We start from the raw sequence: 20,557 nt of genomic DNA on the forward strand, positions 1-20,557 counted from the left end.
GCTAGGAGGGCCACACCAGTCGGGTCTTCGCAAACTGGACAATCTTTATTTATTGGGCAGCACACGATCAGAGTGGGGGGTGGCACAGACCTCGGCCCCTCCCCGGCCCCCTAACCCCGGGGGGCAGTTGCAGCTCACATCCCTGGCCTCTGCGGCGTGGGCCAGGCCTGGAACCTGCCCGAGAACAGCCCTAGGCGGTCAATGTTCCTGTGCAGGACGCTGTGCAGGACGGCCAGGTGGGGCCCCCCAGCTCCACCACCCTCCCTGGAGAAGTCCCTGGCCAAGCGGCCCCTCTCGGGCTGGAAAGCAAACTTCTGGGGCAGGGGGCCGTGCTCTCGCAGGAAGCCCCAGACGCTGAGCAGCAGCAGCCGCACCTCAAAGGGCGCCAGCTGGCTGAACACCTCGTGCATGTTGCCCAAGGTCGGGGGCAGCAGGCTCCCCTCGGCCATGACAGCCACCAGAGTACACGAGGCCTCCAGCTGCCAGGGGGACTGGGAGGTGTCCAGGTGGCGAGAGGCCTCCCAGTGACCCAGGAGGGCCGCCAGGAGCCCCCTCAGCAGGACGGAACAGTAGCACAGGGCCGGGGGTGCTGCAGCCACCAGCTTCAGCAGCTCAAAGAGCAGCGGGTGCTCCCGGAATCGGCGACTGATGCGGAGGTCCCGCTCCACTGTGGTTCGAGCGTGATCCTCAGGGGGCCAGGCCAGCTCGGCCCCGGCCGCATCTGGGCACACGCTCTCCACCAAGGTAACTGCCACCGCTTTGGCCGCCTCGGGGCTCAGCGCCGGGGCTCCCCAGCAGTCACCGGTTCCGGTCCCACCTGAGACACTACAGCAGTGCACCAGCAGGCGAAGGAGGCTCTGCGTGTTGTAGGTCACTTCCTGTGCGCTGCGGGAGTGGGTCGACCTGGGAGGTTTCAGGCCCCGGCCGATGACTCCAGCGTGAAACACTGACCAGACGCCCCCGGAGCCCGGCACCGCTGCCGTGTGCCGTCTGTTGGTCTCCAGCAGGTAAGCAGAAGCTGAACTGGATGAGGCAGCGGACACATTCTCACTTCCCCCTTCCCCTTTCCCCCCAAACAGCTCGGCATTTCCCCGATGCAAAGCTCCCTCTACCAGAAGCTGGAGGACGGCTTTGAAGCCGGCGGGGGAGGCCTGAGAGAGCCGTGCGAGCAGATGCGAAGCCGAGGAGACACCCGGGGGCCCATGAAGCCTCAGGGAGGCAAAGAACCGAGACACGCCAGCCCTCACCAAGCTCAGGAGCTGGGCAGGGAGCAGGGCGCCCTGAGGAAAGGGGCAGATGGCCAACAGGGACGCAGCTGCTTCAGTGACTTCATCTTCGGGATGCAGCAGGAGCGGAGCCAGGTCAGGAAGCTGGGCAGAGACCGCTTCGCCAACACGGGCCCCCAGGGCGGCGGGCCCCTCACCACCCTGCTGCTCCCAGCCCACCAGCAGGGCCAGGTTCCGGAGCAGCCTGGCCGTGAAGGGGGGGAGCAGCGTCCCCGCGTGGACGCGAGCCAGGCAACTGCACAAGGCCAAGGGCAGCAAGCCAGAGAGACTGACCGCCAGCCCGGCATAGAGCTGTGTGGCCAGGCTCAACTCTTCTGGGGTTCGGGCCCGACTCAAAAGATGGCCCAAGGCCTCCGGTCCACAGCTGGGCCGCGTATAGACAGACAGCAGCCCCAGGAGCTGGTGCTGCCAAAGGAAACGCTTCCGCTCCAGCCTCAGGGTCTCCCCACAGAGCTCCCCAACGTGGCTCCGCAGGGCATCCAGAAAGGGCACCGGGCGGGGTGGGGGTGGAGGGCCCAGGACCCCGTCCCCAGGGGACCCTCCCCGATTATGCACAAGCTTTTGGAGGTGCAGCAGCAGCAACTGGATGAGCCGGTCACAGGCCTCCCGGACAGCGTCGGGGACGGCCAGGCCAGGGGGCGTGATGACGGACGCCGGCATGGCCGTGTCCACCAAGAACTGCAGGAGCCGGTAAGCCCCGGCCCCGGACGCCTGGCTGACCAGGTGGACTGCCAGGCTCAGCATGTTATCCAGCTCCTCTCGGCCAAAGACCTGGAGATGCTGCTGAAGCTGGCTCAGGACCGACGGGGGCTTCAGGCAGTCGACCAGCTCCCCCGAGACGGTGCCCAGCAGGGCTGGCGACATGACCGCCAGCTGCAGCAAGAAGGGCACCGTGGCCTGCAGGGAGGGGTCGCCCCCACGCCCCCCAGAGCCTGCTGCCAAGCTCTCGTGGAACATCCGAAGGAGCTCGCGGCGGATGCTGTCCCCATGGCGTGAGGCCAGGTGCCCCAGAATCCCCACCACAGATGCAATCTTAGGCATGCGCTTCTCTCCAGGGACAGAGGGGGCTGAAGGGAAGACATCTGCTGATGGGGCCGGAGGGGGGCCGCCTGCTCCCCCACTTCCCCCTCCAGCCCCACCATGGACACAAAAATCCTTGAGTCCACACGACAGGACACGAGAGATAATGGTACCCGGGAACGAGGAGCCGATGTGGGCCACGACCCAGTCAAAATGGGGAGAGTGCTGGACAGACGTGTCCAAGAGGGCGTCCACGCAGGCATCAGGACAGCTCCCGATGAGGGCAGACAGGCACTGCACGTAAATGTCCATCAGGGTCCGGGTAGCGCAGCACCCCATCCACAGCTGCAGCAGCTCGTTCAGGGAGCCCGCGGCGTGGGGCACCCGCTGGTAGCGGCCGGAGTACTTGCTGCTCAGCTGTCCCATCAGGTCAATGGACCACGCGCTGACCACGGGGGCCCAGGCCTTGGGATTGGCCCGGATGAACTCGGAGAGCACCTGCTGCACCTCCTGAACGACATCCTCCAGGCCAGGACCCCCGGCGGGAGCGTGGGAAGGGAGCGGCGCGCGGAGATGCTGCGGGCCCGCCGTGGCACTGTCATCCAGCGTAGCCAGGTGGGCCCGGACGCTCTCGTCAAAGACGCTCCTCAGGTGGTCCAGGACGGCTGCCCGGGCCGGGGGCAAGGAGCGCAGCAGGAGGAGGCCACAGCGGGCATGGTCACGGGCAGAGAGCTGATGGCCCAGGACGGGGTCAACACCAGTCAGAAAAGCCTTGATTTCCTGAGCCAGCTCCTGGGCGCTGTGAAGGAGGAGAGAAAGGGGGGGTCAGGCAGGCCTCACCACAAACCCAGCGGGGGTTTCCATGCGATCACCAAGGAGAGCTCGTTGGAGCCTCACCCGAACAGGAGTCAGACTGCCCTCTCTGAACTTCCCCAAGCCTGGTCAGCCCACCCGACCTGCAGAACTCTCCTGAGTGGGGGCCCACCGCTTTCCCCAAGGCAGCACCCTTTACTTTGGGGCATTTCTAATTGTGAGCACGCACTTCCTTGTATCGAGCTGACTGGGCCTTATTCTTGCAAACGTGAAGAGGGCCATCACAATCCTGCCTCCCATTCACCCAGGACTGCTGTTCTCCAGACCACAAGTGGTCTCTTCCTTTGATCTTCCCACGGGATGGTTTCCAGTGCCCTGATCCCCTGGCCACTCCGACATCCCTCCTAAACTGTGATCCCCAGAACTGAACACGGTGCTCCACGTGGCATCACAAAATTATGAAATGGCAGACCTGGAAGCTCCCTGGGTCCAGCTCCCTCATGTTAGAGAGGGGGAAACTGAGGCCCAAAGAAGGGAGGTGCTCCCAACCACGGAGCTGCCTCCTTCCCCTACACCGTGATAAAGATCCAGGCTAATATGCAAGAGCCCCAGACACCATCCTGTTCAATACCGCCATTTTACAAATGAGGAAACAGTCCTGGAGAGCGGGAAAGACTTGCCTAAAGTCACACAGCTAGTCTAGAGCAGATCTGAAGCCGCACTTTCCAACTCCAAATCCATCAGGGCATAACCACTGGGCCACACTGCTTCTCCTGGCCTGGATGGTCTTTAAGGTTCCTCTCAGCGCTGACCGCAGAGGTGGAGGGCTGAATTTGACCTCAGAAACCTTGGGTCTTGGCTCTCCTACTTATTCCCTGGGCAGCTTGCCGAGGGTCCCTGAGAGGGCATCCCTAGGGCCATTTTGACGGTGACTCTCGAATCAGTGGAAAGAGTCTAGTCAAAAGCCCCCAGTGTGTCCTCACTTCCCAACCTCTAGTGAATCCACCCAATAGAAAGAAAGCCTTCTCCAAGGAGGCCAAAGATCTTTTCATTGCCAATGGTCCCTCCCCTCCTCTTCATCCTTCCAGACCTCAGGGAAGCTGTGGACCAGCTTGCTCCTCCCACACCACCCCCTAGGCCTGGCCCCCTGGATGTGGGTGTGTCCCAGGGCTCCACCTAGGCTCCCAGCTTCACAGATTCAGGTTTCGCTGACCATCTCTGTGCTGGTGACTCTCCAAAGCTCCAGACCTCCGACGGCAGCTGTCCGACGGACATCTTGAACTGGACATCCGGAAGCGCTACACTACTGAGTCTGGCCTTTGCCTCTTCCTTCTGCCCCCCCCTCCACGGCTAATTGGCTGCCAAGTCTTTGCCATCTCGATCCACAGCAGCTCTGGCATCAGTCCCCTTCTCTCCCTTGGTACCGAGTTCGGACTCTGCTCACCCCTCCACGGACTAACTGGACCTCGCGCTTCCAGTCCGTCCCCCACATAGATGCCTGGTCCAGACACTCACCTGCTCCAGATCCCTCCTGGGCTCCCTAGTGCCTCCAGCACACACCACCAACTCCCCCAGTTTGCACTGAAGCCCCCCAACACCGGCTCCACACTACCATTCCCTGCTCCCCTTTACAGACGAGGCGACACTCCAGGCCAGCCGCCCCCGTGGGGTGCCCTCACCTCTGCCCTCCTGTGCCTTTGCACTGGCCGTCCCCAACGCCTGGGCTGCCCTCCTTCCTCCCCCCCAGCACCTCTAGGAACCCGGGATCCAGAGCACCTGCTGGGGGGAGGGGTCCCGGGGCCCTGAACCAGGCTCTGCCGTTTGCCCTCGAGGCCCTTGGACTAGACCCTCCCTCCGCGGGCCTCAGTTTCCTTGGATGTAAAAGAAGGGAGCCGAACTGGCCGCCCTCTGGCTTCCGCCCCTCCCCCCCACGCGGCCTCAGTTTCCTCGTCTGTACAATGGGGCGAGATCGACGATTTCTAAGCGCCGACTCCGGGTCGGCGTGATTGCTTGCGCCCACGCACCTGAGCGGGGACGCGGGCCCGTGGGCGGCGGGCGCGGGTGGGGCCGGGGGCCCGGAGGGATCGCACAGCGCCGACATCCCGAGCCCGGAGCCTGCGGCTGCGTGGGTTGGAAGGGCGGCGGGGGCGGGAGCGGCGGAGCGAGGGGACGCATGCGCGCTGGGCGGCCAGCGAGCGGCGGAACCCGCCGGGGGGGGGGTGGCACGCAAAGGAGTCCGACGCCGCCTGAGGCCGGGGTAGAAGCGTTCCGCGGCCCGCCCGGTCCCTGCAAGGCTGAGGAAGGAGGGGCGGGGTTGAGGAGGGAAGGGGCGGGGCCATCCTCCCCGAAGCCAATCCATCAACGTCAGAGCGGGCAGCCCCGCTAGGCCGACCCCTCCATTTTACAGCCTGGGAAACTGAGACCCTGGCCACCCACTGTGAGCGAATTCTAGAAGGAAGAACGTCGCACGGGACTGAGGTCTGACAGACCTAGCCTCGCTTTCCGCAGCGCTCTGCCACATTCATCCTCCCTACACGCACGGGACACGATAGGGCGCCATGTATGTAAGGATGTCCTGTACGGTGGGGATAATAGCACCTCCTTCCCAGGATGGTCGTGCAGCGACTTAGACCGTCATCACTTTAGGATCTTCATAAATGCTTGATTATCCATTGTGTTTGGGGGCTCGCGGAGAGAAAGGGAGTAAACTGGCGCCACAGAACAATCTGTCATCTCCCCTGGATCCACCCAAGGGATTGGCGGTGACTGAGCCTTCCTGTTCTTTGAACACATTTTTTCTTTGGACAATTTGCTGAGCAAAAAAATGCAACAAAATTGACTCATTTGCTTTTAAAATTGAACACATGAAACAAAAGTTGTTCAATATGTAACACCAGCTTCACGAGTAAATGCCACAGATATTTTAAAATGTGTATCAATTCCACATTAAGGAGGAAAGGAGGGGACCATAACGGTCAGGGATGGGAAGGACTGACAAGCGACAAGGTCAGGAAGACCTGAGGTTTGACACTCAGACACCAACAAGTCACCTGATCTCAGCCTCAACTTCTTTATCTGTAAAATGAGGTGGATATGGCACCTGCCTCACAGAAGATATAAAAACGGGTTCAGGGCAGGAGCTGGAGATCTTGCCAGGGCCACAGAGCGAGGGAGGTACGCACATTGTGGGTCCTGATGTGATAAGGTAAAGTGCCCCTTTTACACCTTGCTTATTTTCTCGGGATTCAGGTTTTCAGATCAATTGTTCGGAGTGGTTAGTGTGCCTGATTTAACTCAGCTCTTTAACCACTCTTCTGGAGCCCGTACAAATCCAATCACTTAACAAAATCATTGCTTAAGCATCTGGGGACAAGGACGGTATAATGCCAGGTCTGTTCTCCATAAACTGACACACACACACACACAACTCAACAAACCAAAACAATATGGGAAGGGGGCAGGGAGGGGAGAGTGAGGGACAAGAGGGAAGGAAAGAAGCATTTATTAAGCACCTACTATGAGCTGAGGACTGTGCTAAACAGTCAACAAATATTCATCTTATTCGATCTCAGTGGAGCGTGGGACAAACTATACAAGGGGTGAGCAAAGATTCATGAGGGCAAGGAGGCTCCTGGTGGAAATGGGGCTTTGAAGACTGGGTATCGCTATGTCATCAACAAGAGTCTTGAGTGATAGGACCCTGCCTCCTACTCCCCAGAACATTTCCATATAATGATACCTAGCATTTACACATCCCTTTAAGGACCCACTTTACAGATACTATTCTCAACCTATCTTTACAACCACCCTGTGAGACAGGTGCTATTATCCCCATTTTACAGGTAATCAAGGGAGCCGGGTAAGTGACTTGCCCAGGGTTATTAATATGAGGGAGAATTTGAACTCAGGTCTTCCTGACTTCCAATTCAGTGCTCTAGCCACTGAATCACCTACCTGCCTTCTTCTACTCCTACCATTTTGTTTGATTTGAACAACTGCGGTCAGGAAGTAGGTCAGGAAGTTTATAGATAAGAACATTGAAAAAGAAAGGACTAACCCAGATCTCCTTGAACGTAGGGCTGTGAGAGGCTACCTGTCAGCAAATCATAGTCTGAAACACTAAACCCTCAGTCTTGGGGGCAGGGATTGTCTCAGGGGTTGCCTCTGGCTTTGCTCCCTGGTTCTTACCCTATCCCCCCCTTTTTTTTTTGAAGGCTTCATAAATAATTTATTCCATTTGAAGTTTTTTCTGTCTTTTTTTTTTAAGTATAAACTATCCTCCTCTTTCCACAGACTCACATAGACACTCCAGCCAGAACTCAAATGACTTTATTACAAACTTATCACTACTGAGCCATTGGCCTCCCTTCTTTCCTCCCCAGGAAGCACAGGAAACAGTATCTGACACTCCCCTGCCCCCAGCAAAGGGACTTGAATCATGAGGCATAGGAGGGGAGGGAAGGGAAAGGTCTGAGGCATGTAACTTTAGAAGCCTATGGTGGGAAGGGGGCAGCTAGGAGGCAAATAGGATAGAACACCAGCCCTAGAGTCAGGAGGACCTGGGTTCTAATCCAGCCTAGCTGTATGACCCTGGGCAAGTCACTTAACCCCAATTGCCTCCAAAAATTAAAAAAGCCTATCATTCTTGTCCTAACTGAAGGGATGGCCTCTTCTGAGGTTGTCTGGGCTCAGCTGTCTCGTTCTAGGTCTTCCATCTCCACATCCTGGATAATTCCAGTTTTCCTTTTCTTCTGCCATCTAGGCTGTGCCTCAGTGGTCCTGCCTGGCTTCAGTGGGGCTTCCACTGACCGAGAAGTGAGGGGAAAACGTTAGACAGCAAAATGCCCTCCAACCTCTTCTTCAAGAGGCCCCAGTCCTTCCCCTGCTCCCAGCCTCCCAGGCCCTCCATCCTCCTCACCCTCCATGGCAGCCTTCTCCTTCTGGGCATGCCTGATCTGTTGCAAAAGTTTCCTTCGCTTCTTCCCAGACAGGGTAATATTGGCCCGGGCACTGGAACTAGAGGGAAGGAGCAAAGAAGCTACCTCCAGGGGCAGCTCTGTCACTGCCTCCTACAGGAAGCCTTTCCTGATTTCCCCGTCCCTTTCCAGGGATATCACTTTGCATTTTATGTATGTTTTGAATTTCCTTATATGTATACACCTTGTATGTATGTATATGATATGTATACCCCCAAAGAAGGTTCCCATTTTTGCCTCTATCTCTGGCACATAGTAAGTAACAATAGCTACTTCCTGCTTATTGCCTGAATTCTCCAGGGGCCTCCAGGTTTCTGGCTTAGCCCTCCCCTAGTTGGGGGTGGGGCACAGATGGCAAGGTCAGCATGAGCTCAGTCTCCTGGTCCAAGGTGGTGGGGAGGCAGGGAGTCCCTTGCAGACAGGTTGAGGAAGGCTCAAGCAACATAATGTAGGCAACTAACAGGGCCACTCGTGTCAGGGGGATGGGATCTTAAGAAGCCACTGGACAGACCAGCTGGTCCACACCACCTCCACTCACGCCCCATCAACAAAGCTCTGAGAGACTCCTAGGCGCTCAATGCCATGCTTGAGACAGCTCTAAAACAGCCTTGGGACTCTAAAAAGCTGACCGAGGTACTGGGAAATGCAACAGAGAGACAGTCGTCACCCAGCCAAACAAGGCCCTCTATCTCCCATCACCTCGCCTTTGCACTGGCCATCCCTTAATGCCGGGAATGCCCTCCCTCCGGAGAAAAGGTCTAGGAAGGGCTCAAGAGAGATCGTCAAAGGAGCGGATTGGTCCCAGTGGGAAAGCCCAGGGAGGGAGGGGGTCATGGGGGACTCACGCCCGCTTCTTGAGATGATGGCGAGTAATGAGCCCCTCGTCCACCACCGCCCCGACCACCCGGTGCCGCCGCCGCTGCTCCCGTCTCAGCACCCGGCGCCGTTTGAACAACTTCTTTTTGAGCTCCTGGCAGGGAAGGAGAGGGTAGCACAGTTAGAGGGAGGGGGTGCTCTAGAGCCCAGCCCTCCCGGCCACGCCGCTGGAGGGGGCTGGGGAGGAGCCGGAACCGGGGCAACCGGGGGGGGGCCTGCGCGGGTGGCCCGTGCTGGGCAGGCGCGGCATGGGCCGCAGGGCCACGAGGGCGGCGTGGGCCGGGAGCTAAGAAGACGGCCAGGCCTGGCTAGGGGGCATCGGGTGGGGCCCCGGGCAGTCACCGTCCGCGGCCGGTTGATCTTCCCCCCGGGGGCCCCCATGCTCCAGCTGCCGAGTTCAGCGCAGCCACTCCAGCTTCCGAGGCTCCACGAGAGCGTCTCGCCGCGTCCCGCCCCTTCGGGGGAGGCTCCGCCCCCTAGCAGAAGGCGGCCAATCGGGGGGTAGGGGGGGGTGGGACGGCGGGCCTGCCTATAAATACGGCGCAGGCAGCCGGGGGTGCTCCTTTCCAGCCGGGGAGCCGGTGAGTGTGGCTGGTGTTCCTCCAGTGGAGGGTGCTGTCGGGGGCGTTCAAAGGGAGGGGCCTCGCCTGGGCTCGGGGCTCTCGGAGACACGGCCTCGTGCTTCTCCACATCCCGCCTCCATTTCTTGGCGGGGGCCGGGTGCTCGGTCCCGGCCCCCGTTATGTACGGAGGCAGAGCAAGGGACCCTGGTTCCCCCGGCGTCATGTCTTCGGTGCCGGCGGCTCCCCATCCGCCGGTTCTATCCTCACTCGCCGGGACACCGTCCCTTTTGAGGGACTGAGAGGGGGGGCGTGGCATACTCCCGCCTTTCCCCGCATCCTCGGATGCTCATCTGCTGTGCTTCTGTTTCAGGGCCTTGATCGCCGCCGCCACTAGACCAGGAACGACCGCATTCCTCCTTTCTCCCCTTTGGTCCGCTAATTGAATAAAGTCCACTCCCTGAGAGCAGTCTGGGTCTGACCTTTCTTCCTCGTTCCTTCGGGGTGCGGGGTGGGGAGGGAGCGTTCTGCAACTTGGCTGCGGGCTCAGAATTGGCCTGGCCGTGGTCCCGAACCCTTCCCTGCTCCTCTTTTGGCATTGCGTCCTTCCTCCGAGACTGACCCTGGCGACCTTACCGATGGCACTGCTTCGTAGACTTCTCCACGGGGCGAACAGGGTGAAGCGCTCCTGGCCCGATAGGGATTTGGACGTGGGGAATGTGGGAGGGAAGGAACTGAGTTCCCAGCGCGCGCCCTTGACCGCTGCCCTCTCCCTGTCCCGCCTCTGTGCGGGCTCCCTGGCCGGCAGCTGCCTTTCCGATCCCAGCCTCTGGGACCGCCTCCACGCCCAGGCGCTGCCCGGAAGTCTCCCTAACTTCGACTGGTTTTTTGGCTATGAAGAGGTTCAGGGGCTTCTCCTGCCCCTGTTGCAGAAAGGGACTCCCCAGGGGTCAGCAGTGGCCCCCCTCAAGGTGCTGGATGTGGGCTGTGGGACCTCGGATTTGTGCTCTGGACTTTACACCAAGTGCCCCCTGCCCTTGAATGTGCTCGGGGTGGACTTTTCTCCAGTGGCTGTGTCTCACATGAAGCGCATGCTGGAAGGGCATGGAGACCACCCTGAATTGCACCCCAAGCACCCTGCTTCCCGTCTGCATTTCCTGCAGGCTGATGCCAGGAACCTGGGCTCTCTCTGTCCTTCTGGATCCTTCCAACTGGTGCTAGACAAAGGCACCTGGGATGCTGTGGCCAGGGGTGGCCAAACTGGGGCACAGCAGCTGCTGTCTGAGTGTCTGCGGGTGCTGGCCCCCAAGGGCACCCTAGTGCAGTTCTCAGATGAGGACCCTGATGTCCGCATGCCCTGCTTGGAGCAAGGAGCTGGCAGCAGATTGGTGACAGTCCAGGAACTGGGACCCTTTAGGGGACTCGACTATTTTGCTTACTTCGTACATGCAGTTCAATAAAACCAATCTTCCTCATTTTATTTGTGTGTGAGTTTAGGGGTGGGTGATAACGTTTCCCTTTTGCTGGGGGTGGGGGTTGGGAAGCATAGGGTCTCATCTACCGGCCAGGTTGGTGGTGGTTGGGGTGGAGACCTTGAATGGCCCCAAGATTGAGGAAATAAAGAAAGGAGTCTTCATCTCACTCACCAGAAATCCAGGAGGTTTCACTCTCCCCCCAGGTTTCTTCCTCTTCCTCCTGCTCCCAGTCAGATCCAGGATTGAGGGTTCTTAGAGAGGATCTGGGATCCAAGGGGCACCAAGCCCAGCCTGGGGTGGGAAAACCATGTTGACATTTCCAAAGTGTTTTAAGTTGCCAGAGAAAGAAAGCCCTTTACACTCCACTTTGATTTGATTCTTCCCATCTCACTGTTGAGGAAACAGGCTCAGGTGAAGCCAAGAGTCACCAAGTTAAATTTCTGGGGCAGGATTTGAATCTATGTCTTCCTCTACTCTGCCATTTGGGGTTAAAGAAAATTCTTCCACCTTCATTATTTCCCCTTTGGTTTCCTTCTTTCTCCCACCTAAACAGTTGCTTCCTGCCTATTTTCATTCCTTCCTGGCCCTTCCCCCATTTGTCCCCATCTGTAGGGCTCCCACCCCAATACTTTCTTCACCTGATTCTTCATCTTGGTCCTGGAAAAAGGCCTCATCCTCTTCCTCTTCACTGTCTGATAATAGCAGCTCCTCGGGAGGCCACCTGAGCTCCCCGCTTTCCACCTCATTTGTATCTGTGGCTTCCACGGTGATGGACGGTGGATGGGGCTTTTGAGAAGAAACCTAAGGCAGGGCAGAAGCTGACTCAGAATCCGAAACAAGGAGAGGCAGGGTCTTGGAGGAGGTTCTAGGCCAAAGTGGGAAGAGGGCTTGGAGCACATACCTGAATGTCCTGGTCATCCCACAAGTCCTTGACCTGATTCAGAGGGTCTGGTTTCCAGGGAGAGCCTGGGCTAGTGCTGGGCCAAGATACTTCCTCCTCTTCCTCACTGCTCCTAGGCAGGAAGGCCATCGTGACAGGGTGACAGTGGAATTGTTCCACTCAAAGATCTTCCCAATATGCCGGTGTCCCCCTCTGTCCCCAGACCCTTTATGCCCAGATTCCCACGGAAGGGGAGACTGACTTTGCCCCTGTAATCTCCTTTGGAAACTGGCCCCTTAATCGCATCTGAGGAAAGGAGGCTGCCAAGCAGCAGGGAGATTATGGATCCCAGAGGGGGAGGAAATATTGTGGAAGAGCAAAGTTTGGCACTTGGAAGAAGAAGAGAGGGGGATTGCATGCTATTTTTCCCTTTCCGCACCTGAATACATGGCTCTGGATCCTTTTTGTGAGACCTTTACCATAAAATCAAGCAGCTTTTTGTGTTTTGTTTCACAAAAGGAGGTAAGGGTGGGGGGGATGGGATCTGGGGTCACATTGACATACTTAAGCCCAATCAGACCCTTGCAGAGACAACAGACATAGCTGCCTTAGACTTAATGATTAGATGGTAGGATTTGGGCAAATCCCTATACCTTTCTAAACCAGTTTCCTCATATATAGAATGGTAATACTAATACTTAGAATATAGTCCCTACTTCACAGGGTGGCTATGAGGCCAAGTATTGTACAAACAAATTAATAGAGTTGGAAGGACCTTAAGGATAACTAATCCAACCCATTTTGTAGACGAGCAACCAAGAGTCACAGGAACATGGTCACCAAGCTAGGACTTCATCCCACATCTCCCAACTCCCATCCAGGGGTCTTTAGAATCATAGAGGAATAGAATGTTTTAGAGCTGAAAAAGATTGAGCCTAAAGCCCTCATTTGCAGCAAAGCAGGCTGGCTTACCTGAGGCAACAAGTAAGTCAAACCCTGATCACCTCTTTTCTGACCCACATGGAGATAGCCCAGGATCCTGTCACCAAGAGCCCCTGAGAATAGCTTTGCTTCCAGCCCAGTTGGCTGGAGAAGGAAGCCTAGTGGAAGAGGAGCCAGGCAAAACCCAGAGAAGAAATTTCTTGCCACCAAAGTTCTTGGCACTGCCAAATTATTCAACATCAGAAACTAACACCATTTTATGAGTAGGCCATGGGACCTTTCCATCTGACTGGGAGCTGAAACTGGTGTGTTATGTCACCCTTTAGAATGACTTGAGAGAAAGTACTGTCTGACTTTCTATTTATAACCCCAGCACAACCCAGGGCTTTGCATGTAGTAAACACTGAATATAAATGCTTTTTTATTTATACTAATAATAGAAGCTAGCATTTATACACTACCTTAAGGTTTGCAAAGCACTATATCCCATTTGATCCTCATTACAACCCTGTGAGGTAGGTACTATTATTATCCTCATTTTTAAGAGGAGAAAACTGAGGGTGGGAGAGGATAAGTGACTCTGTGGATAGATCCAAGAACACTGGTACGATCGAATATAGAGCAAAACAATCTTCACGATCACATCAATAATGTAAAGGAAAAGAACAATGATAGATAGTCTGCAATCAGTGACCAGTGTAACCTGAATGTGAACGTGAGGCATGTCTCAAGCAGGCGGTGGACAACTGGTGCAGATTAAAGCATACATAACAACGACAATAGCATTTATGTGGCGCCTAAGCGCTTTACAGATACAATCTCATTTCACACTGTCACGATCAGTCATCATATGGACATCTAGATGAAGAGCTGGGTTCTCCAAACACATCTGGCAGCCCGAGTCTTCGCGATGTTTTCAAGGGAAGCTAACCGCACGTGCACGGCCGGCTCCGCGGGCGAGGAGCAAAGGCAGCTCTCTGCAGACCCCAGGCGTGCATCCCCAGGCACATATTGGAGGACTCGGCGTTCTCCACCCCCGGCTGCCATAGCAACCCCGCCAGGCTCTACGAAGTCGGAGGAAGAGCAGCAGGAGGCGCTCTCGGGCCTCTCTCTGCGTCTTGTTGTCCCCCTTCTAAAGCCTCCGACTTCCGGTCTCCCTCAGCCCCATCTCGATGGCCCCGCGCTGGCCTCTCTAGGCCGGCGGTCCCGCCCGCGGAGTGCAGCGTCTCTCGTCTCGATGGCCCCGCGCTGGCCTCTCTAAGCTGGCGGAGAGGGAGTGCGACTGGGCCGAGGCCATGGGGTCGCTGGGCAAGGTGCTGCAGGCGGCCGTGGTGCTGGGCTCGGGCGCGGGCCTGGGGCTCTTCCTCTTCGTGCTGGTGCCGCCGGGGGAGCAGCGGACACGCGATCTGCTCAAGGTGGGTTGCCTAGAGGAAGCGCCTGCTGTTTGCCGGGCGCACGGCACCCGGCAGCGGAGCCGGGGCAGGCCGGCGTGCAGAGCGCACGGGAGCCCGCGGGGAGTTGACCGGCTGTCTGGGCAGCGGAGGCACGCCTGCAGAAAGGGGCGCTAGCTGGGGTGGGACAGCTGGGGAGGCCGCCCTCCACGGCCCCTGACCTGCCTCCCTCTTTGGTCCTGCCCAGGACACTCCGGAGAGGAACCCGCAGCGAAGGGACGAAGCGACCAAAACCAAGATGCTGTGGATGGACACGCTCCGGAAAGCTGTAGAGACCCACGAGAACGTGGCCTGGAGAAAGGACTGGAACCCCAGGGGCGGGAAGGAGGCTTGAGGCCCTCTCCTGGCTCCCATCTGGACTTAGGATGCCCCTCACCTCCTCGGCTCCCCAGGGCTCTTGTCTTGCGCCTCCCCTGGGTGACTGAGGGCCGGGACTCTCTCCCACGGAAAGTGGACACCGGTGTGGAATAAACCCTGGGTTTTGACGTGAATTTTGGCAGGCGTCTAAAACGGAATGACCGTTTTCTCCCACTGCACGTCAGTCTCTGGCTTTCCTTCTCTGACCGAGAAAATGACGTGGAATTACATTTCCCCATCCCCAGAGTAAAGGTTAACACAAAGATTTCAGCTGCTGTGCCCCTTGGCCCACAAAGAGACTGGCACTGGGTGAAAAGTCTCTGGGAAGGTTGGGACAAGGTTCTAGTCCTGTTCTGGAAGGGTTTTTGGCTTGGGCTGAGGACACAGTTGCTCCTTGAGAACCAACACTTAGCAGGAGTGGGAAGGGCCTTATGTTTGCACGCTGAGGACAAACCGGGGTGGGAAAGAAAGGAGAAGGCACTCGGGACATTTGGCTGGATGGAGACAAGGTGGTTGTGTGTGGGGAGGCACGCGGCAGAGGGATCTCCTCAGGGCCTTCTGGCCAAGGCCGGCCCCCTGCCACTTGTTGGTTGGGCTGCAAACAAGGGTCCTCTTCTGGTGTGGGTTGACCATTAATGTCCCTCTGAACGTGGGGAGCACTGTAGCACAGACCACAGGGGCCAGGCCCAACCTGAACAACTCACCAGCATGGACCCTTTTTCAACAGCCAAAGTAAAATGGCAACAATCGGGGGGACAAACCACATTGATGTGAACAAGTCTGGGAAGCCTTAGCCCTCCCCCTCACCTACTTTCCTTTCCTGGACTCCTCCGCCCTCCCAGCCCCTCAGGAAGGAGCCTGACATACATGACTCAGGATATGTTTATTAGGGAGGGGATGTCAGTGCTCTGTCAGAGGTGGGGGGAGTTTTGAGGGGAAAGGCAAGGAGGCTGGAGACCCCTTCAGCTGGCACACTTCTTGGCTACAATGAGGACAGCGGAAGGCACAAGTCCTGTGGGTGGGAGAAGAGAGGACATTCAGGCAAGCAGATCTTCCCTTTTTGCTCTAAAGACTCCAGTTCCTAACATCCAACACGGAAACCTCGATCCACTTCAAGCTGTCTCCTGTCCCACCGCCTCCTTAGTCCCATACCCAGCTCCTGCAGAGGTCTCTCCATGTCAGCTTCAGAGAAGGCCCGCCGGGGGAAGCCGCTGAGCAGCTGCACGGGGTCCTGCCCACTCCCCAGTTCCTCTCCTCGATGGAGCTCCACATAGAGTCTCACTGCGGCCAGCTGCTCTCTGGCCTTGAACGTCTGGGTCAGGGATGTCCCATCAGGCAGTCGAACCTGGGGCAGAGAATCAAGTATTAGGGGAAGTGTAGGATAAATGGCTAACGTTAGTGTTTACTACGTACCAGCCTCTGTTAAGTGCCTTACAATGATCTCATCCGACCCTCATAACTCTAGGAAGGGGGTACTAATTATGACCCCCATTTTACAGATGAGGAAACTGAGGCAGAGGTTAAGTGATTTGCCCAGGGTCACAAAGCTCGTGAATTCGTGAGGCGGAATTTGAACTCAGGTGTTCTGATTCCAGGCCTACTGCTCTATCCACTTTGCCACCTGGCTGCCTCCAGTTGCTTAAATAAAAAGTTGCAAGAAAAAGACATGAAGCTATTACAGGGACTCATCATAACCATGATAAAAAAATGTTTATAAAGCACCTTTCTGGGGCTGTGCTGGAGGCTGGACGTGGTAAGTTAGAAATGCCCATTCCCTGCTCTCTGGGAGTTTACAATTGCAAGAGAGATGTAACAGATTGGACCCAGGGAGCTGAAATGCTAAAAATTACAAACAAGTACCAAGGTCAGCATATGTCACAGGACTTATGTTATGGGGGTTCAGTGTTCAAACAGGATGAAGGTCAGTTGGCTAGTTCGCCGCTGTTTTTGAAAGGCTCCCTGAGAAGGTAAGGATTTCATCTGGGAAGGAAAGGAAGACTTAGCCAAGGGAACAGAGGTCAGAACGTGGGACAGTGGGAAGAAGCTGTGAGGCTGTGGCGTTAGCACGTCCATATGGCTCTTGGCTTGGAGGAAGGCCCACAGCCACCCAGAGGATCATCTCCCACACACACACCTGTATGCGACACTGATCATACTCTCGCTTGGTGGGAGGCTCCTGACTGGGAGAAGGAGGAACAGGGCCTGGCTCGGTTGCAGGGGAAGTGATCTGTGATCCGGTGCCACCAAACTAGGGGTTGAGGAAAAATAGCTAAGAGTCCACCCTTAATCCACAGCCCCCTCCCACACCCATTTTCAAGTTCTCTGTCCACCTTTTAAGGGCCTCTAACAAAGCAGAGTTGGGAAGTCTTCCCATAACTGACCCTATCCTGATATTTACGAATGGGATCCTTTGACTGACAGTTCTCCCAAGTAACCCACCTTCTTGGCTCTCTCTACTTTATCCCTCTCGATCTTCTCCCGGACTCGCTGTCTGAAGATGGGGAGGAAGGTGGAGAATCACAAGGATGAGTGTGACCTCGGCCCCCCCTTGCCAGCCTTTCCTCCTGCCCTCCACCTCCACCTGGGGCCCCTGACCTAGCTGCCGTCTCTTCAGCCTTCTCCCTCCTGCGTTCCTCCGCTGCCCGGCGCATCTCATCCTCCTGGAGCCGCTGCCGTGCAGCCGACAGCTCCTGGCCCTGCCGTCTACGCTGCCTCTCCCGCTCCACCGCCTCTCGCTGCTCTCTTTCTCCTCGTTCCTTCTGTTTCTGGGCCACCAGCTCCAACATCCTGGATTAGAGAGAGGACGAAGTCTTCAACCATGAGGGAGAGAATGGTGGTAACTGAAATTTGAACAGGAAGACTTTGAAAACAGGATCTGATGGTAATTTGGAGAAATGAAAATGAAAAGAGTAGGTATTCAGCTATTTTAAATACTTACCGAACAACTACTGCGTGCACAGCACGGTGTTTTTACCGGCAGAGACCAGAAAATGTTTTAGAGATGTGGCCCCTACTTTTGAGGAGCTAACCAACTGGGGTGGGCTATGCAGAACACCAACAACAGAAGGCAGACCCTGCTAGGTCCAGGGTTCAGGGAGAAAAGCAGGACGGAAAGACCCAGTGTCCTGTACCTCTTGGTCTGTTCCCGCTTCTCCGCTTCACTCAGAGGTGGCTTCTCTTCCACCCTCGCTGACCCAGGCCCTGCGAAGAGGTGACCCAAATCATGTCCCCAACTGTTACAGCCCTGCCACATCTTCCCAAGTCCCCATCCCTTCCCTAATCAGAAGGCGCCACTCCTCCACCTATTCCTTTGGCTCTGACCTTCAGGGCTGCCTCCCCCATAGGACGGGGGTTCATGCCCCAAGGAGTGTCCCAGGGGGGAAGCTGGGGGCTCATCCACATCCGGGTCATCTTCATGTTCCATCAACCTAGATGAGTGGGGCAACCTAGTGAGCTGGGGCCTGCTTGGAGGCCAGAACCCTGAGCTTGGCTTCTCCACCTACCCTACAACTTTCTTTCCTCTTCCAGGACCCCGCCCCCAGGCCACCACCGGCTCCCCTTTACTCCCAATCACCCCCTGGGCCCCCCTCTCCTCTCACCAGTCCATCGCAGCCTCGATGCCCTGGTTCCCCGTGAGGGCCAGAGCCTTCTCCCTGGGGACAAAAACCAGGGTGAGCCTTGGGGGGGCGGGGTCACGCAGACACCCCCCCAGTATTGCAGCCCAAGAAAGGCAAGCCCCGAGCTGCGGGTGCACAGGAGGCCTGGGAGAGGGGGGTGGGCGTCCCGAGCAGCCCAGGACCCAGGCTCCGAAGGGGAGGCTCAGCCCCGGGACGAGCCTGGGGCGGGGAAAGCAGGGGCGGTAGTGGGGGGAGGGGCGCGGTAATGGCGTGTCCGCGGACATTCCGGGGCTCCCACGGGGAAGAGGCGGGAACAGCCGGGGGGAAGCTCCCAAAAGCGGGGGCAGGGGCTGGGGACACTGGGGCCGCGCGCCCCCGCGGGGGCGGGGACGGGTTCCCTTACGCGCGCCCCCGCGGAAAGCCCATCTCGATGAGACTCTCCAGAGCCGTCCGCTCCGCCATGGCGCCGCCTCCGCCTCCACCGGGACCTAGGAGGGGGCGGGGTCAGGGCGGGGGCCACGCGCAACCCCCTTCCTTTCCCGGAAAGGGGCGGAACAAAGAACGAACCCCCCCCCCGAGCGCCCGCCTTGCCTCCGCCTCCTTTACGTTTCTCTGCGTGGGAGCACGTGCCCGCTCGGGGCTGCGCGTGCAACCTCTCCTTTCCCTCCCCCCTATACCACCCAAGGCTCGGCAGCGCGCGCCTTCGGGCCCGCGGATGGGGCGGAGCCAGACCACGGGCCCCCTTGGGGCACGCGCACCTTCCCACAGCTCGCCATCTCCCTCCCTTCCCCAGCCCCAGGCACGAGCCCGCTCTGGGCTGCGCGCGCCTCCTCCCGCCCCTCCCGATCCGCGTCGCGCGCCCTCACCCAGACTCGGCGGCTCCGGACACGCTGGGCGCTGGTGGGAGGTGGCGGGGGAGGGGGCCCAGGGTGGTCGAGGGGTAAGCGTGAAGGTGGAGGAAGCCGAGGAAGTCGGAAGTGCCGGTGTTTGTGTCACGTGGATGCTCTGGCCCGGAGGAGGGGCGGTCTACGGGACCTGCTGAGGGACAAGGCAGCGACTTCGCTTTTCGAGGGCACGTGGTCGCGTTGGTGGGAGGGGGAGGAGTTCCATCTGGTTTCCTAGGCAACCCCCTCTGCATCCCCGCATTCTGGCCGGGGGAGTGAAGCGCTTAGAGTTGGCAACCTTTCCGTGGCCCTCTCCCACGCGGAGCCGAGGAAGAAGCTGAGGAGCTTAGCCCAGGAGTCACGCAGCGGAGCCTCTCAATATCTCCCGCAAACGCTCCCGCCTCCCCTTGCCTGGTCCTGACCTCAGATCCTCCCATCTGTTCGCCGTTTGCTGCCGTCCTTCCTCTCCTTAGGCTTTGCTGGCCCAAACCCCGTTATCCGTCTTCAATCATGGAATATTAAGCACCTACTATGTGCAAGGCACAAGTGCTGGGGATACAAAAAGAGGCAAAAGACAAGTCCCTGCCCTCAAGGAGCTTGCAATCTAGTGGCGGAGACAACATGCAAACAAAAATGTATAAGGCAAGCTATGTACTTGATAATGAGATAATTAACAGGGGAGGTGAATTAAATTAAAAGGGGTTGGGGAGGGCTTCCTGTAGAGGGTGGGATTTAGATGAAGCCAGGGAGGTCAGTGGTTGGAGCAGAGGAGGGAGAGCATTCTTGCACTCCTTAGTGAGTTCTTTCCTGGGCCTTCACCCCTCCTCTAGCTACTCTCTGCCCCCCTTCCCGCTGTGGACCCCCGGTGAGCCAGTTCAATTCTACCCTGCCTTTTTCAGTCCTTTTCCAGAGTCCTATCCAGTCGTCCTGCCTGGGCTTCTATTCACCTGCTGAGGAGCAAGGTGGGAGCAAATCCCCAAATGGTTCTGACCGCATCTACTCATCTTAACTGGGCCCTGGCCCTAGCAAGGCTGACCTTTTAGGGCTCCCTCATTTCCTACTTATCACAGTACTCTTCCAGACCTTTTCTTCTTAGTCCTTCGTTCTCAGAGAAAACCGTGACATCAGGAAGGTGATGCTGTGACTTGCAAGCGTATTGGATTTAAGTGAGGCAGGGCTCTGTTAAATCACCAGCCTCACTTTGTCCTCTGGAGCCATCTGAGTCCAATGGTGAGATATAGATCAGGATGACTGGAGATGGCCCAGGTTTCACTGGGGGACCTGTGCCTTTTTAAGCTAAGGTCTTTAACAGGTCTCAGTTTGACTGAGGCAACACCCATTCAGTGGTTAAGGCTAGTAAGAAAACCTTTTAGCCCTCCTCCAACCTCTCATGGCTTCCCTTCTCCCCACCCTCTCAGCT

The 20,557-nt window shown here is 57.4% G+C and overlaps 6 protein-coding genes and 1 non-coding gene across 7 annotated transcripts; 3 read left to right on the top strand and 4 right to left on the bottom strand.

Moving 5' to 3' along the window:
• Positions 1–24: 24 nt before the first annotated feature.
• On the bottom strand, positions 25–5,292 carry INTS5 (integrator complex subunit 5). The gene is made up of 2 exons (XM_020968419.2): positions 5,144–5,292; positions 25–3,105 (listed from the first exon to the last, which is right to left on the bottom strand). Exons 1-2 carry the CDS (start codon positions 5,218–5,220, stop codon positions 135–137), a joined length of 3,048 nt encoding a protein of 1,015 aa, XP_020824078.1. The 5' UTR covers positions 5,221–5,292; the 3' UTR covers positions 25–134.
• Positions 5,293–5,428: 136 nt separating this feature from the next.
• On the top strand, positions 5,429–11,006 carry CSKMT (citrate synthase lysine methyltransferase). The gene is made up of 2 exons (XM_020968334.2): positions 5,429–6,324; positions 9,905–11,006. The coding sequence occupies exon 2, from the start codon at positions 10,170–10,172 to the stop codon at positions 10,989–10,991; it is 822 nt and encodes a 273-aa protein (XP_020823993.1). The 5' UTR covers positions 5,429–6,324; positions 9,905–10,169; the 3' UTR covers positions 10,992–11,006.
• Positions 7,433–9,433, bottom strand: CUNH11orf98 (chromosome unknown C11orf98 homolog). The gene is made up of 4 exons (XM_020968336.2): positions 9,314–9,433; positions 8,941–9,065; positions 8,038–8,135; positions 7,433–7,923 (listed from the first exon to the last, which is right to left on the bottom strand). The coding sequence occupies exons 1-4, from the start codon at positions 9,350–9,352 to the stop codon at positions 7,808–7,810; spliced, it is 378 nt and encodes a 125-aa protein (XP_020823995.1). The 5' UTR covers positions 9,353–9,433; the 3' UTR covers positions 7,433–7,807.
• On the top strand, positions 9,668–9,815 carry LOC144455513 (small nucleolar RNA SNORA57). Its single transcript, XR_013484234.1, has one exon. It is a non-coding gene; the product is annotated as a small nucleolar RNA SNORA57 (small nucleolar RNA).
• Positions 11,007–11,011: 5 nt separating the features above from the next.
• On the bottom strand, positions 11,012–12,490 carry LBHD1 (LBH domain containing 1). The gene is made up of 3 exons (XM_020968335.2): positions 11,908–12,490; positions 11,645–11,807; positions 11,012–11,297 (listed from the first exon to the last, which is right to left on the bottom strand). Exons 1-3 carry the CDS (start codon positions 12,034–12,036, stop codon positions 11,170–11,172), a joined length of 420 nt encoding a protein of 139 aa, XP_020823994.1. The 5' UTR covers positions 12,037–12,490; the 3' UTR covers positions 11,012–11,169.
• Positions 12,491–13,964: 1,474 nt separating this feature from the next.
• On the top strand, positions 13,965–14,770 carry UQCC3 (ubiquinol-cytochrome c reductase complex assembly factor 3). The gene is made up of 2 exons (XM_020967988.2): positions 13,965–14,243; positions 14,467–14,770. The coding sequence occupies exons 1-2, from the start codon at positions 14,124–14,126 to the stop codon at positions 14,611–14,613; spliced, it is 267 nt and encodes an 88-aa protein (XP_020823647.1). The 5' UTR covers positions 13,965–14,123; the 3' UTR covers positions 14,614–14,770.
• Positions 14,771–15,500: 730 nt separating this feature from the next.
• UBXN1 (UBX domain protein 1) lies at positions 15,501–19,266 on the bottom strand. Its single transcript, XM_020967987.2, has 10 exons — positions 19,120–19,266; positions 18,657–18,741; positions 18,236–18,289; positions 17,958–18,064; positions 17,768–17,837; positions 17,232–17,423; positions 17,076–17,127; positions 16,771–16,884; positions 15,789–15,981; positions 15,501–15,648 (listed from the first exon to the last, which is right to left on the bottom strand). Exons 2-10 carry the CDS (start codon positions 18,713–18,715, stop codon positions 15,599–15,601), a joined length of 891 nt encoding a protein of 296 aa, XP_020823646.1. The 5' UTR covers positions 18,716–18,741; positions 19,120–19,266; the 3' UTR covers positions 15,501–15,598.
• Between the last annotated feature and the right edge of the window lie 1,291 nt (positions 19,267–20,557).

Source organism: Phascolarctos cinereus, unplaced genomic scaffold, assembly GCF_003287225.1.
Source record: "Phascolarctos cinereus isolate Bilbo 61053 unplaced genomic scaffold, phaCin_HiC Scaffold_9;HRSCAF=440, whole genome shotgun sequence".
NCBI lineage: Eukaryota > Metazoa > Chordata > Mammalia > Diprotodontia > Phascolarctidae > Phascolarctos > Phascolarctos cinereus.